The 16,913-nt window shown below is 34.9% G+C and overlaps 1 protein-coding gene across 5 annotated transcripts; it reads right to left on the bottom strand.

The window, feature by feature from the left end:
* Positions 1-3,592: 3,592 nt before the first annotated feature.
* Positions 3,593-16,451, bottom strand: LOC141832984 (cyclin-dependent kinase F-4-like). 5 transcript variants are annotated; one of them, XM_074720351.1, is made up of 18 exons: positions 16,365-16,451; positions 12,409-12,610; positions 11,986-12,327; positions 11,836-11,914; positions 11,671-11,739; positions 11,490-11,579; positions 11,277-11,415; positions 8,652-8,754; positions 8,512-8,564; positions 8,361-8,427; positions 7,648-7,756; positions 5,470-5,535; positions 5,283-5,351; positions 5,109-5,172; positions 4,903-5,022; positions 4,277-4,308; positions 4,113-4,191; positions 3,593-4,035 (listed from the first exon to the last, which is right to left on the bottom strand). In XM_074720351.1, the coding sequence occupies exons 3-18, from the start codon at positions 11,991-11,993 to the stop codon at positions 3,797-3,799; spliced, it is 1,386 nt and encodes a 461-aa protein (XP_074576452.1). In that variant the 5' UTR covers positions 11,994-12,327; positions 12,409-12,610; positions 16,365-16,451; the 3' UTR covers positions 3,593-3,796. The 5 variants fall into 5 exon arrangements, with proteins under 5 accessions (XP_074576452.1, XP_074576456.1, XP_074576454.1 ...); XM_074720355.1 differs by having other exon boundaries at positions 3,657-4,035; positions 11,986-12,309; XM_074720353.1 differs by having other exon boundaries at positions 3,657-4,035; positions 12,409-12,601; positions 16,365-16,415.
* Between the last annotated feature and the right edge of the window lie 462 nt (positions 16,452-16,913).

Genomic DNA, 16,913 nt, shown 5'->3' with positions numbered 1-16,913 from the left:
TTTAATGAAATAGAAAGCTCCATGTTTAACAATTTTTGTGATACCATTGTAGATTTGAATGCATGAATTAATCCATTGCATTCTGATAATTCATGCATTTTTTTCATATTTCTCGAAATGCCTCCCATTGTTATTTCGAATGCATGAATTATCAAATAAAAATGATAAATACTTACAGCGATTTTTGTGTCGATCTTGTTCTTCGTACTTATCATCGGAAGGATGTTACTAATCGAACAATCCTTCGCTATTCACGAATCAAATCCCGATCGGTAATGGATGTTCCTCCTCCGGAGAGATTTCCGTAAGACACATAGTCTCCGAAAAAATTCGGTAGTGTTTCCTCACACTCTATCCTCCTTCTGTTTCTCCTTTTATTTCTCCCTTGGATGCAATGATCGAATGAAGCCTTTTTAAAGGCAAAATAAATAACCCCACATCTGCACAACGTGCAAACGTGAGCATTATCACGTCTGTACACTGTGTAAATATGACTCTTATATCTCTCACTCGTCCAAGTTAAGTCACAAAGATAAAAAATATATAGTCACAAAGACTAATTAGTCACAAAAACCAAGTTATAAAAAAGATGGCACATTTGTTAATGCTCGATCAAAAGTCATAGATGTAAAAATATATATATACTTTATTATCGCTCACATTTAATAATTACTAGCTTTATTAATAGTACGTATATTAATAAAAGAAAACCAAGAAATGAGAGATTGGATGACAATATTAGAGCAGTCTCATGTCAGTGATCAATAATCGATATGGAAGATCAGGTTAAGACGTTAATAGAGCAGCAAATACAAGAATTCATAAATAAATAGAGTCTAAATTTTTAAACACGGTATTGTTTTGACTCTCAAAAGACATAAGACTCAAATACTCCTAATAATTAGCTCACAGTAATAACAATTTTCTAATATAATTTTTTATTTATCATTCATAAAACATACAAAATAGTATGTTAATTTATACTATATGTATTTCTAATTGTACTACATCTACATCTGTTCAAGAACAATAAGATGAAATCACTGATCGAGTTGCTTAGGTGTCTCAATCTACTATAGAGGGACAGAAATTAAGACTCCGTCAGATAATGTATATTCTAATCAGCAGCCGATATTCAAACTCCCATTAAGGTATTTTTTTAAAATATATGAAACTTATATTTAACTGTTTGTGTTTTTTTCTGATAAGTAATTTTGCTCTTGTATTCATATATAAACAGAATTTTTTGAATTATGAATAGTTTTGCACTTGTTTATTAATAATTTATTGTATTGTACTTACTGTAAATTTTGAGTTGGATGTGAAGTATGTTTTTTTAATGGAGATGAACAGTGCAAATCAGGGTTCGACCGGAGTGGTCAAGCGTCCCCAATTCTCCAGTGCCATTGTCAAACTCTTCCACTGATCCAACTGAAGGTCTCGACTGCCTTGTTGGACCAACAGATGAGAAAAGCCATGGATGATTCTAACAGGGCCCATCAGGCGTCGTTTACTTGCGAGGAAGAAAGAAAGGTAGATGCCTCAGGCATTTGCACCTGCACCAACAAGTCTTATCGCTCAGACTTGTAGGAGTGGCTTGGCTTCTTCCATCAACTTGTCCTCCAACCTCAAATTAAAAAATAAATAAATTCACCTCCAAGTAAACTCGATCTGGTGAAGAATTCAAGGCATGATTTGATAGAATGACCATCAATTGTCCTTTTCACTGGCCCTGTTTTTTTTTTTCTTTGATTGTTGTTTCTCTGGCTCGGTCCTACTTTACATTTGCTAGTTTATGATCACCCCCAAAGGCATGGCACTTTCTCTGTCAGGAAACACACAAACTGTTTGCCCTCATGGCTTTTTCATTTTACCCTTTAAATTTTGCATGCGTTTATTCTTCTCTCATGTTTTTCACCTCTGTCCATGCATGGAGTGCATGTGATCAGTAAGTAACACATACACTACAAACTAAGAACAATCACCATCATCGTTTCCAATTGCTGCATGGTCCCAACGCTGTCTCTACCTCTGCATTGCTATATATACTCTGTAACTAAGGATGCCAGTACTCGTGATGACTGAGTAGTAGAGTAGCTAGTGAAGATGAAGAAGGAAGAGAGAGAGGGAAGAATAAGAATAAGAAGAGGAAGAAGAAGGGGGTGGTGAATGTAGTAGTGAACAAAGGAGCATGGACTGCAGAGGAGGATGACAAGCTGGCGGAGTACGTCAAGTGTCATGGTGACAAGAACTGGAGAACCCTTCCTGCTAAAGCTGGTAATCATGCATCAATCTTACCATTCTTCTTCTACTAGCTACTAGTAGTTCAGATTTAAGTAATAATTAATAATGAAGTGAATTGGATTGTTTGCATGCATGTATATGTAGGGCTGAAGAGATGTGGCAAGAGCTGCAGGCTGAGATGGCTGAATTATTTGAGGCCGGGCATCAAGAGAGGGAACATAACAGATGAGGAAGAGGATCTTATTATTCGACTTCACAATCTACTCGGCAACAGGTTTGTTTTCTTTACTTATAATATTTAGATTTCTGTATGTATTTTATTATGGATTTGGATGTTATGGTACCTTGATACAGTTGGATGTTCTGGTTTCATTTGTAGTACTGATATTTGATACATTTGCACTTGTAGTTGTATATATTTGATACAGTCTGGATTGTTTGATACATTTTGATGTATTTATGTTTGTGGATGTTTGGATGTGTTTATGTTTGTGCATGTGAATGTTTGTGGATGTGTTTATATTTGTGGATGTGTTTAGATGTGGATGTGTATGTTTGTATTATGGTTGGAGATATTGTATGTAAACAGGTTTCATATTTCGAAGAAAAAAATTGAATCTGCAATATTTTTTTTAATTTGCGACGACATTTGCGACGAAACGATGTTTCGTCGCAAACTTATCGAAATTTTACTGTAGTATCGTAAATTTGATGACGAAATCATGCATTCATCGCAAATTTGCGATAAATTAACAAGATTCGTCGCCAATTGGCGACGAATCCATGATTTCGTCGCCAAATTTACGAAGAAATAATCTGAAAATCGGATTGGCGACGAAATATCTATTTTCGTCGCAAATTGGCGACGAAAAACTATTTTTCGTCGCCGAGTTGCGACGAAAAACTATTTTTCATCGCAAATTCGCGACGAAAAACTACTTTTCGTCGCAAATTGGCGACGAAACATATTTATTTGTCGCAAATTGGCGACGAAAAATAGTTTTTCGTCGCCAATTTGACCGTCTTCATTTCCGAATGAGTTTCTGAAAGCTAGCGACGAATTGATTTTTCGTCGTCAAATTTGCGACGAAAAATTATTTTATCGCTAAATTTTGGAACGAATTTACTATTTCGTTGCTATATATGGCGACGAAATCTGCGACGAACTTTATATTCGTTGCTAATTTTGCGACGAATTTTAAAATTTTTGTCGCCACTGATTGCGACAGGCTATTTGCAACGAAAAATTCTATGTCGCAAAAGTCGTCGTAAAATGATTTTGCGACGAAAATTCTTGCTTTTTTCGTCGTAAATTTCGTCACAAATGACTATTATTTTTGTAGTGCTCGCAATCAAAATACCCATGCAAAACGTCCAACGATCGGCAGATAACACTGCTATTTTCAATCAGGTAACCAGAGCAAGTCACGCAAGTAGTACAGATTAATTAGTAGTGTATCAAGATCTATTTGTTTACCGGAAACATAAAACAGCAACAGAAGCATGCAAGTGATCAACCAAGTTGCCACCGAGCACCTGTGGAGCCGGAATTTCAACCCATCACTTTCCTGGAATATCTTTTGCCAGAAGGAATCTCATGTGATCGAGCAAGATAATCCGTCCGGCCATGCCAACCACCGGCTTTCATTGGAGGTGGTGGTGGTGGAAGTTTTGTGGTCTTCTGCTGTGTGCCTGAGCTCACCGACATCTGCGCTAATTTGTCAGTTGTTTCAGCACATGTTGTCTTGTCTCGTGCATCGGCCTCCTTGCGAGTGCTTCGCCCCGAGTATGCTGCATGGAGACGGAGATGGATGATCAAAGAATGCAGAAAATTCACTAGCAAACTGGCAAGCAAATAGAAAGTCTACCGGGAACGATTCTTGCAGGTGGTCTGTAGCGAGATTGCTTCAGGTTGTTCTTCAGAGATCTTTCACTTTTCTCAAGCTCCTGGTTGCAATGAAAAATATATAAATAAGAACAGAAAAAGGTCGAAATACAAACAGGATCCGAGAAAAATCTGCACGCAGCTCACCTGTTTATCCATCTCCAGTTTCCTCTGCACACCTGTAAAATGCAAAGGATGATGAGAATCGGGTTCTAGGTGCAAGTTGATGTATGCTCTCTTCTATTTTTTTTAAAGAATTTTCTAGTCATCAACTAATCATACTTCCTTATTCTTAATGTTCAGCTGGTTGCTACCAATGAATATAATAGAAACTTAAACCTTTTGGATTATTATCCTATTTTGACTGTATCTTCCAGATAAATTGCAAAGATATGACATCTTCGGCAGCAGTTTTGACTGTAACTTCAGTAATAACTAATGGGATGCTTCCAACAGTAGGGAAGTTGGATGTTGAGTTACAGAGGCGCATGGAAAATTTTGTAATATTTTCTGCTTAACCGAGCAACACTGAAATAGATTTTCTTAGGTTCCATCTTACCAATAAATGTAGGGCTATGTTTAATTTGGTTCCTAAATTAACAGTAACTACTAGGTGATGAAAATCTACAGTGTTGAATGAAGTATTGATCAAGTCTAACTGAGGAAATTCAAAGGGATTTTTGCAAGTTTAATTGTGCCATAATAATTTTCGTCTCTTTAATCTGGCATGCCTATTTTATGTGATGCTGAGTGTCACACTGCGTAAGAAATACCAGCTCTCAGAGGAGAATCCGCCTTTGTTTGCATAAGATTATTCACTGGTCTTGTAACAGAAAGAGATCCAGCTGAATTTCTTCTACCACTATGCAGCTCAATAGCTCCTTTAACGCCAACTAAAACAAAATAAACAGAGTTTGAGAAGCTTATGAGTGTAGTCTAATACTGAAAACATGAGATAAGGATACCAAATAACACAAACCAGGAGGTGTGTATGATAGTCTTCCCTCCCTTGAATGAGGAGGTGGACGAACATGAAAGCAAGACTGCAACACCAATGAAATAGTATTAGCACCTATTATTCCTCACAAACCTGAACAAATTTATGCATATAGTTTTTGCTGAACAAGTCTGAAAAAGGAAGCAGGTTCCTCACTTGAAAGAAAGGATGCTGAAGAGCTTCTGCAGCTTTTGGTCTTCGGCAGGGATCCCATGAACAAAGCCCCTACATGTAACACATTAACACGCCAAACTTAACAATAGTATTAAAAGCTGAACTAATATAGAAGAAGAATTATATTTGTATCATGTGAAAACAAACAAACAAGATCAACAAAGCTTACTGAAATTAGGTTGACTGCATCTTCACTGGCTGATGGAATTAGCGTCACTAGATGGACACCAGAACACTACAAGACCAAGGAAATTTTCTTTTCAATAATGGCTGTTCAAGAAAATAAAATATAATTCATCATCTTTACATGAAAATTTTATTAGATTATACAACAACACTTGAGGTATAACTAGACTATGGTCACTTGGCACAGGGAATGTCATCTGAGTGGCTAGGCTAAATGAACCGGATGTTAGACAACAAGCTCAAAGTTCATTTTGATGTTTATGAACAAAACTCATGAATAATTTATGAATAAACTTATTTATTAATTTGTGTATAACTTAATCTTAAATTTATTTATTAATTTTTAATTCGAATATCCATATATTTTTATAATTTTAAATTGTCCAAAATATGTTAAAAATAAAATTTAAAAGTAATACAACTTTCATGTATTAAATTAAAGCTTTCCCTAAATAAGGACAACAATGTTGTTACTTGAGCTTGATAAAAAGCTCGGGCTCAATATTTTTTAAGAAATAAGCTTGATAAGAAAATGAATAAACTTGACAAGATTAATAAGAAAATGAACAAACTTGAACACAGTCAAGTTCAACTTGGCTTGGTTTAAATACACCCGTACCAAGTGCCTAATCACTTGTGATAACAAGTTGGTGGCTAATAATATAAGCAGCCTTTGTGACACTAGGAATTGATAGATAGAAACTCTAGACATAAAAAGATCGCTGCAACCAATGCAACCAAGGAAGCGAGCAATCCTAGCAAATTTACAAAAAATAAAAAGAAGGAAATAAGATTAGAGAAGTGCCTCCTAGAACTGATAACTTCCACTCTTAGAATATCTACAATGAATAAATTCATAATATCTCCAATAATCAATGATTTTCATGCTTAGATTGCCTACAATAAATGATTAAATTTATTTATACAGTAATTCAACCACAGAGAAGAAAAGAACTTGCATGTTTTTTTATCAGCCTAAACAATGATGACAATTCCCAAAATGTTAAAACAAGGTTTACAAAAAAAAACAGTATCAAGTAATTGCATTTATGAAAAACAACATAGTGATATTGCAGCTATTTTGGTGAAGAATTTTGAGCAAGTTTCCAGGGTGATTATCTTCATGAAGAGCCACAAATTGCTTAGACTTCATGTGAGTCACACCCACAACAATTCAAATCAAAATCCTATCTTACATAGATTTTCTTTGGCTACCAGAAGTAAGGGTAATGGAATAGGAAAGAAAAGAGCTTTCTATTTGAATCACATGGAATGGTAATGCACAAATGCCCCCGTAAGAAGATGGCAATGGAAAGAAATCAATAAAATGGAGACAAATGAGTAAACGGCATGCAGAAGCCTCAAAAACCAACAAGTCTAAGACATCCAACATTACTAAGAGCATGCTTACCAAACATGAACAGTAACATTTAATAATTAAATAACATTCCTACATTTTTAATCCTGAACCTTCCATTAACATTTGTTGATTTCAAGTCACCAGCAATAAAGCAATAGACTGCATGTGATAATGCATTGATCTAGTTTAGAATCAACTCAATGCATTTCTTCCTCCCTCCCCTTCCTGTTCCTAGTTATCCATCCGAGTGAACTCAACCTAAAAGAATGCTTTAAGGTAAAAAAGGTGATAGCATCTAGAGCAGGTTTGATTTGGGATCTAGTTGCAGAAGCCTTGAGAAATGATAATGCCTTTCTCAACCGAGGGGGTTTATATTAACTTATTTCAACATAAATTTAATGAACTGCAAGCTGATTCTGATAAAGAAAATGAACTGGGTGACTATAAGTTATTTAGGAAGATGACATATGAAAAAAAAAAATTCAAGGACATTACGTTTCCATATCCAAGAAAATAATTCAAGCTGACATGAAAAAAAAATCATTCTACTGGTCCTGGAAAAGAAAGACAAGGCACAGTACACCCATATTCAGTAGAAAATAAATCTATAGGGTAGGATGTTTGGTACAATGGTAGATATGACCTATTACCTATCAAATGATTTAAACAAATCCCCCAGCTAGCACATAATATCAGGTAACCTGGTACTGCAGAATACAGCTTTCATAATAAAGAGCTTACAGACACTACGCAACTTGCCATCATCTGAGGCTGTAAGGAAACTTTGGTTAAAAAAATTACCAGAGGGAACTGATATTTCATCACATCTGCTAGTTGCAACCCTTCAACCCAAGAATTCTCATTTGGACTACCAATCACACAGCAGATCTTGTAAATCTCATCTACTTCACTGCAAAAAAAAGAAAGGAAAAAATAAATAGTACACAAGAAATGAGTTAGAAATTTGAATACATGCACAATGAATAACCAGACGGACTTAACATTTATCCTGATCCCCGGCATTGCCTCACCGGTTAGGCAAATGAAAATTAAAATAACACTTCAATTGGAATATGAATTCATTCTACAATAGTGTAGGCAAAACTTTGTATCAGGCATCAAAAAGCTAGTCATTGTTCACGCTAGATTTTATCAGCATATATGAAATGTTGATTGAAACCACCAATCTGAATGAAATTTAATGCTTGACAAATGTCCCAATATACATAATCACAAAAGTAAAAAGGGAAAACACTTTAAACTATAAATATATTTTAGTTTATTAGTTTCTATGCAATCTGTTCAGTGAGTTGTCATGGAAAGCCTCTTCGATATTTTTTGACACAAACAAAACAGCTTACAGAACACGAGCTCTGCAATTTGTCATTTAAGTTCAGTTTATAAGAAACATTCTTGCTCATTGTAAAACAAACTAAACAAGATAATAAACTAAATGGAAAGCCACAGTTTCAGCTTTTTTGAAATCAATTACACAAGTGAATCATCATGATTACCTTGCACCAGGAAAAAGTGGCCTTAGAGTAAATAGTTCAGCCATGATAGCACCCATTGCCCACATATCTAAATCAAGAGAAATGCATCAATATAAATAACCACAAAGGAATAACTTTAGACTGGCAAGCTTGTTATTAATTAATAACTCACCAACTGCAGCATCATAAATAGATGACTGCAACAAAACTTCAGGTGCTCGGTACCTAGCACATCCGAATGCATCGGAATGTTAGAATATGTAAAACAACTATAGTATAAAGTTTTAAACTGAAAAAACTTAAGAAGTGTACCAGCGAGTAGAAACATATTCAGTGTACGGTGGGCGTGAACAAATTTCCCGAGCAAGGCCAAAATCTGCTATCTTTATGATGTCCTTGGTGACCAATAAGTTTTCTAAAATTGCAGCAGACAATGCGCAAATTAAGAATTATCTCATGATAATAAGCCCACAAAAGAAATAGCTTTTGATCATCACAAATATTTGAAGAAATTGCAGAAAAAAACATGAACATCCAAGATTTTATGCATGAACTAGTTTGCAAAAGGGTGGGCAACTCAAAGTTCCATTGCATTCCAAAAACAACAAATTGGACAGCAGGTACTCACAAGTTTGGTGATCCTACACATAATAGTTAGATATTATTGAAGGAATAACAGAAGATTGATCAATGTAAATGAAGAGGAGCTCAATAGATTAGAATCAAAGCATGGCCTTGGCTGTACAACTGAAAAAAGCATTTTCAGTAATCTTCAAAATTTCAAAAGCATATCATTAGTGGGACGAACCTCACAGAGTGTTCGATTAAATACAATCTATCACATGCTATAGCAATAAAGCAATAACATATCCATGCTTTTAACTCTAAAAAAATAGATACTGCTCAACTTTTACAAACATAACAATGACCTATGAGTGCTTAACAGTATCATAAAGTAGCAATATCACCTTCACCTGTTCTAAACTCTGAGAGAAAAAACCAACACCAGCACAGTTTCGCAGCCGAGAGTCGCAACCTTATAGCGGCCTCATGAGGCTGTGAGGAAGCCGCGACCTCGCAACTATCTCCACAAGACTGCGGAGGCAGCCGCATCCCGCTTTTTTGTTTCCTTTTTTATTTTTTTGTGTGGTTACGGGTTCAAGTCACGAAAACAACTTCTTATAATGCAGGATAAGATTACATACAATAAACCCAATGTAGTCCGACCCTTCCCCGAGACCCCGCATTGCAGGGTTTCGTGCACCGAGCTATCCTTTTATTTTCATTTTTTATTATTTATCTTTTTTATTCCTTTTCCTCTATTAATTTTTTCCCTCTTTCATCTTTCGTCTATTAATTTCTTTCCATCCTTCATTGTTATTTTTTCCCTTCTTCATCATTAATTTTTTCCCTCCATCCATCCACAAAGGTAAAAAAAATCTTTTAAGCTCTTTAATGATAATTTTTTTTTCCTCCTTCATTCGTCCACAAAATAAACAGAGAGAGGAAAAACTCTTAAAGGATGGTTAATTGTTTTTCTTCCATCTGTCCATGAGATAAACAGAGAAAAAAACTTTAAGATGAAGGGAACAAATTCTAAGGAAATTTTTTTTAAAAATAAATAAAATATAATTTCTAACCTTATAAAATATGCTACTACTGTAAATTAAATTATTCTATATAAAAATTTGATTTAAATTTAAACAGATCAAAATTCCCTAAATTGACTTTTACTCAATAAGCATCAAATATTTCACGAGATAATATTAAAATATGAACTCAACATTTAACATTCAATAGTAAGCATCTTTAACAATCAAATATTAATAAAAATATTTTTTAATTAATATATTTATATTTTAAAAAAGTACTAAAATCATATCGGTCCAACACGATACCGAAACCGTATCATTCCAGTCATAAACCAAAACTTCGACACGGCTCAAAATTTTAAACCTTGATCCATTGTTTGGTTCTTTAACAATTTTCTTTATTTGGAAGAATAAGTACCAAAAAGGACACTAAAGAATGGTAAAGTCCAGAACAACTTCAACCAACTTGGAAATGTTCAGACTGAGATGATCAAAGGTATTTTTAACAAGCAAGTACATACTAGGTTAATGAGTAAGTCTTGTTATGCTTTCGGTCAGCTAGAATCTTTCAGTCAACTATACAATGATTATTACCAAAAAAATTACTGTCTTTTTCTAAAGAGTCTTGTTATGCTTTCAGAAGCTGGTATCTAACAAACTATTATCTACTCGAGGCTAGAACAGTTTTTTTCCTAACAAAGCTTTGATTATTAGTTTTAGATACTCAGAATCTTCACCTACTGTCCGTGCCTATGTGAGGCACTTCAACACCGTACTCTGGTAGTCTAATAAAAGGCATCATTCTTGGATGTTTCAGACAGCTATAGAACTGATTTTATCAAAAAAAAAAAATGTTATCCTCCTATTTCTCACAAGTTATATGCTTTCCAAAGTTGACATGTGATTACATAGTATCTATTAGAGAGTTGAAAAGTCTTCCTAACTAAACTTTAGTTATCAGTTATCAACACTAATACTAAAACCCTACATCTATCCCCTTTGTTACTCATGTTGGACATTCAATACTCCAACGCTAACACTTCAAGTCAAACACCGAGAACCACATTGATAACATGTAAAATATTTAGAAATAATCATGTCAAACACCTAGATCCATACATGTTGGGCACTCAAATATAAGCCCAAAGTAACATAGGTTGTCAGTGAAGTATAGATCTTGATCTTAAGAGAGAACAATATTAAAAAGTATCAATTATTTTCTAGCTAGCATAACCAGGCATTACTTTAGATGATTCAGTAATCAGAATAAATGTGTCCAACAATTTCGCAGAAGTATACACCAATTAGCAGCTATATAATCACGAAGGAAAAAAAAAAGCACTACCTGGCTTAAGATCTCGGTGAAAATAGCCACGCTGATGCATATAAGAAAGGGCTTGAAATATCTGAAAACACCAATTACGAATTTCTGCCTCTGAGAAACCCTTGCCTCTGTCTTTCATAATCTGATAAAGGTTGAATTCCTATCCATATTGTAATTTATTAAATGTCCCAAACTATTATAGAGAAAAAAATTATCTAGTAAAAATTGTTATACCATGTATTCAAACACGAAGTATAAAATATCATTTTCTCTTATGACCTCCTTAAGCTTGACAATATTGGGATGGTTCATGCGCCGTAAAGACTGAAAGAAAAACAATGGTTTAACCTTCTTCAGAATACATAGATAAAAATGAAGACATATGAGTCACAAAGGGCAGCGAAATGTGGTTTACTTTAACTTCTCGAAGATTCATACACTCCTCCCATGAGTAGTACTTCCTCTTCATTTTCTTAATTGCAACCTACAAAGTCAGCTTACTAACATAAAAACGACAACAAAAAATACCACAACTATAGAATTTGATAGATAGTGAACAAACTAAAAAGAAATAACATACAACTTCTCCAGTCAGCTTATTAAGTGCACGCCAAACACTTCCAAAAGTTCCATCTCCAACTTCCTTAATGAGCTTGTACCTGCAACAATTAGTTGATCATCATGTCACAGCATTACAAGTCAAAACAGCACTAAATGCAATACAACTGACCTTTCCATTGTTTTCAGCAGCTGAATCTCTGTATAATCTCCAATAACACGATGGAACCAAAAAAAAAAGACTAATGCTTCAACAATAGAACTTTTTTTGTATGCTATCAAACTTTGACAGTCTTCAGGAAAGAACCACTATGATTTGAAATGTGATTAAGATGGATGCCACATCATCTTAATGGCCATGCACAGAAGTGTTACCTTCCAGCAATCAATTAACTAAATCTCTTGACCTCCTTGAACTTTAAACAAAGTTGCAATCAACTCTTAATAACTTATTTTGGCATATGAAAAGCATGTGGAATGCTTAAGCAAATTGAATCTGAGAATTCATAAGGTACTGCATAAGCAAGTTGATTTGTTACTTGTAAAAGATTGTTGGTGAAGCACTAACTATTATGGAAACTGTGTATGGTCTGACCTTTGTGTAGATGGGACAGTAGCTTGCCTCTAAGTATAGTTGACAAAAGAAACAAGGAGGAAATCTCTAATAGCAATAATCCGCCAACCAAGAGCTTCCTGGAATAAGAAGACTTGGCAAAGGGAGAGAGTCCACCAAGAATGAGCTTGCTCCATGTATGAATTGCAAATGTAAAGTCCACAGGACCACAAATCTGCAAAATCTAACAAAGAGAAAAAGATTGATACGATCTCTCAGGCAATCGATAATAACTATACAAGTTAATAGAATCAAACTTCAAGAAACATGTACAACTGCACTTTGGTAGGCACAAACATATATAGTTAAACAGACAATAGAAACTTGTATAGGAAAAAACACAATGTCTTCCTAAATATACTTTGCCGAGCTAAACAAGACAATAGGTGCTATTGGAATGGAAAATATAACAAAAGGTACATATTGTTTTTAACAAGATAGAAAATGACAACAATGACAGTAAACATACCAAAGAACCTTATTTGTCAGGATATTAGAGCAAAATATTACTATTTCAACCCAATTACAAACTTTCTCTCATGTAATAAGATGACAGAGACAATTGTAGTGTTTCATCCAAAGAGAATGATTACATTCATATCCTATGCTTTCATATAACAACTAATAATTAATATTCCATAAGGTACTAGACTGATATCTTTTAACACATATAATTATTATCTCTAGCACTCTTCTTCAAGTGATGCATAAATACTGATAAAGAAAACTAGTTTGCTACACAACAGAAAACCCCCAAATGAAAAATAAGGCTGACATAGCAGTTGATATAGCTAACAAAGAAATGACAGCAACGCAACAGAAAGGTTTTGTCAAAATTGATATTACTACGAGAGACAAATAGAAGATATCAGAGGAGATTGAATAATGTTCTAACGTCTACTCGAGTAAAAAAAGAAACAAGATACTAGAAGAGAGATAATGGCTAACATTTTGACAAAGGGTGATGAAAGAGTTGAAGACAAATAGAGTTCGGCATGTAAATTAAGAGAGGAGAACTTTTGAGAGAGACCCAATTATTCATTTTTTCCCCCAAAAAATATGTTGAGAGACAGAGTCATAGTTCAATATCAAGTCTGAAAAAGTAAGATATTAGAAGAGACAAAAAAAATTTATCTCATCTCAAATCATCCAAAAAGATTGAAAATTGATAATTAAATTCAAAATGTAAGGTTACTCAAACTCAAGATAGAGCATGAGAGTGGAAGCTTCAATTGCACATCAAAATCTAATATTTTTTGTCCAATCATTATTGTCACCTCTTGTTTTAGAATTTATATTTTTACTTTTTATTAACCCCTTGTTGGTTGTTGTAACCTCCTTAATCAAAATTGTCCTTTTTCTATAATTTAATAATTTTGGTTGTCATCCTCATTTATCCTAATTCAAGTATTTCCTTCTTTTCTATTTTGTAGCATTTTTCTTGGAAAAATGTTTGAACATCATTGCTTTCGGGAATGTGGGTGGCACTTATGATAGAACCACCAAAAGCATCCACAATGGGAAACCAACTACAGGGTGGGCATGTGGAGAGTGTAAAAGTGCTTTGTTATCTCACACATCAATTTGAGAACATAAGTATTCAATCTCCAAGCAAAAGCAAAGCAGAAAGGTCCCTCACAAAGGTTGAAGTCAGCAACCACCTCCAATCCAAAATGTCAATGTGTGCCCTAAACCCCCTAGAAAGAAACCACTAAGGCATTGTAACCTTTAATATTTCCTACTCAACTATTATTCCATGGACCATTATGGCATGTAGCAACTGAATTCGAACCTACTAAGAGTTCATCGCCACCAACCTTTCCACCACCAATGTCATCACTTTCATGGTTGGATGATGACCGAGGTTGACTACAGAAACCGTGAGTGTCAAATGGTGGCCAAAAAGTTGGATAACATTAAGCAAGAGGTGATCATAATGATGCATCCACCATGTGAGTGTAGTGGTGAGAAGAAAAGGGGTGAGGGAGCAATTAAGTTTTAGGGTTACCAAAGGAGAAGTCACAATAAAGAAGGCAGTGATGGTATATATAAAAAGAAAGAAGTACATTTATAGGTGGTGATATGTGCATGTGAAAAGGAGTGAAGAAAGAGTAAGTGAAAAGCAGAATCTGGGATGAAGAAGAGGTTGCTTCAACATGTAAACTCAACTTTTAAAGGGTGGGGTGGGAGAAGAGATAATGTTATCACATCAAGCTCACTACTTTCCCTAAGGAGATTACAAGAACAACTACTAAGCCTTTATCCCACTAAATGAGGTTAGTTATATGGATCCTCCTACACCATCAGACTCAATCTCTTACTATATCATCATCTATATTTAATACATGTAATTTTAACTCGTTTTTATAGATTAATAACAAGATTTATTCTTTATAAAATAAGAGACTTTTACAAAAAGAAAAGGCACTAATTATCCCTAGAAAAACTATATGAAACTTTTCAATTAAACGAACTATTTTTTAAAATTCCAAAAAATTATAAAAATTAACGACTTGGACAACATTGAATAATTTTAAATAGAATTAAAATCTTTACTCTTTTCTCCTCAACCGAAGAGAACTTGACTCCATCGAGTGAAAAGTTAGAGCAATTCTAGTAAGTTTGATGCCACCACACATAGGTGCAAAGTTGATGTGTCTCTTTAGCCGAATTAGATAGTTATTTTTTATTTCTTAAATCATTGTCTTTGACACCACTTTATTTCCTTGTTTGCATTAGACACATATATAGGACTTACACATAACACTATTACCATAAGTCATGTAGGAATAAACCTATACTCTATAACTTATAGAATTATTTTAACTCCAACATAATACACCATATCATTTCTTCAATTGCAAGAAAAAATTTGCCCACAAGGTTCCAAAGACTAAATTCAGTATTTTCTAGGGTTTAGGGGTTGATGGGAAGAAATAAAATAGAAGGAAATAAAGGAATTTCAAATCCTCTATTTTGAGGGAAAAGGATGAGATGGAGGAGAAAAGGAAGAAAAAGTTTTTTCTCAGTTTTTCCTCCATTGTAGATAAGTTACAAATCTTCCAAATCAGTATAATTCAGAGAAATGTTTCTCCTCTCTCCCCTTCCTCCTATCCTTCTATCATCTTCCCTGTCCTTTTGGTTTACTTGCTAATTAGTATTAAAGCAGCCTTGAAGACCCATAATTATAATTCTCTGTGCATTGTAATTCGGCTGTTGGAATATCTGCCTCAGTTGTAACAACCAACTTGCCTTATTTTCTATAATCTAATTTAATGTTTCTAATCATTGTGCCTTTGTTGTGTAGCAAAATAGACAAGTCATGAAAGATTCCTTATCAAATCAACCACAGGTGAGACAGTGGATAAACTTGGCAAACTGCAAAGGCGAGGGAAAAAAGAAAGACTTGTTTAAAGAATTAGAGAATTGGATTAATCTGAGATGGCATCACTAGCTCATATCTATCTACATGAAACATGTAATTCAACAATGAACATCCTAGAATAGCACACACTCGTTTGGTAACCAAAGGGCTCAATAGTCAATAATTGTGAAACCGTGGAAGGGCCTCAAGTCGGAATGAGGAAATTCATAAGCAAAACCCCCAAAAAAAAAAAAATCCTCAAGATAACAATAGAAATGGCAGACTCCAAATACAAATAATCAAGAGACTCGAACCGAACAGCAACATAAAACATGAAATCGGGAAACGATGACGAGAGTTACATTAAGATCGCAACACGAAAGCAGATCTAGCGGGGCCAATGCCAAATTCCGCAATCCAGAGTGCTGCCGAGGCGCTTGCATCCATCGATGCAATCGCGGAAGCGAACAGAAAGCGAGGAAACGAAAGACGGATCGTGATCCGGCAGGAGTTGCTGATAATCAATGGAGGAAACCGACGGGGAAAAGGAAGAAGCGAAGAAAAGGATCGATACCTTTCGGTGGTAGGGCATAACCAACCTTCCCTTCGCCGCCTTCCAACCGCGGACAGAGGGCCGTCGCTCCCCCCACGAGGCTTCCTCATCTATCTATTTATGCGGACAGGCTGTGAACTGATTACATTATTAGCAAAACAGAGGACAAACTTGCAAACGGCGTATCAGGAAAATTTCGCTTCTAGAACCCCAAAGTTTACCTTGTTCTCTAAAGGTCCTCTAGAATTTGAAATTTTCCAACTATATTTATTTCACCTGTTAACCACTAAATTAATAGTTGAGAACGTAAGCGACATATTTTTTTTATCATTAAATTTCCACTGAAACAACGGACTTGCACAGATGATTTTTATAAAAATATTAGGATTAATAGATCCGGGATCAATTCTCAATTGTTATGGGTTAGTATGATCGGATCAAGCTACAGGTCAAAATTTGACTTAATTCGAGAATACATCAGATGGCACGTCAGACTAGAGCCACACTCCCAGAACCGATCGGGCGGGTCCTACATCTCAGTTCAACAGCCTTGACTCGGTACTCTGCTAA

Source organism: Curcuma longa, chromosome 8 (genome assembly GCF_044706935.1).
Source record: "Curcuma longa cultivar G26 ecotype Majalengka, Jawa Barat chromosome 8, ITB_CL_G26_1.1, whole genome shotgun sequence".
Classification (NCBI taxonomy): Eukaryota; Viridiplantae; Streptophyta; class Magnoliopsida; order Zingiberales; family Zingiberaceae; genus Curcuma; species Curcuma longa.
Note: the sequence above shows the minus strand (reverse complement) of the source record. Positions and strands in the feature narration are given on the sequence as shown.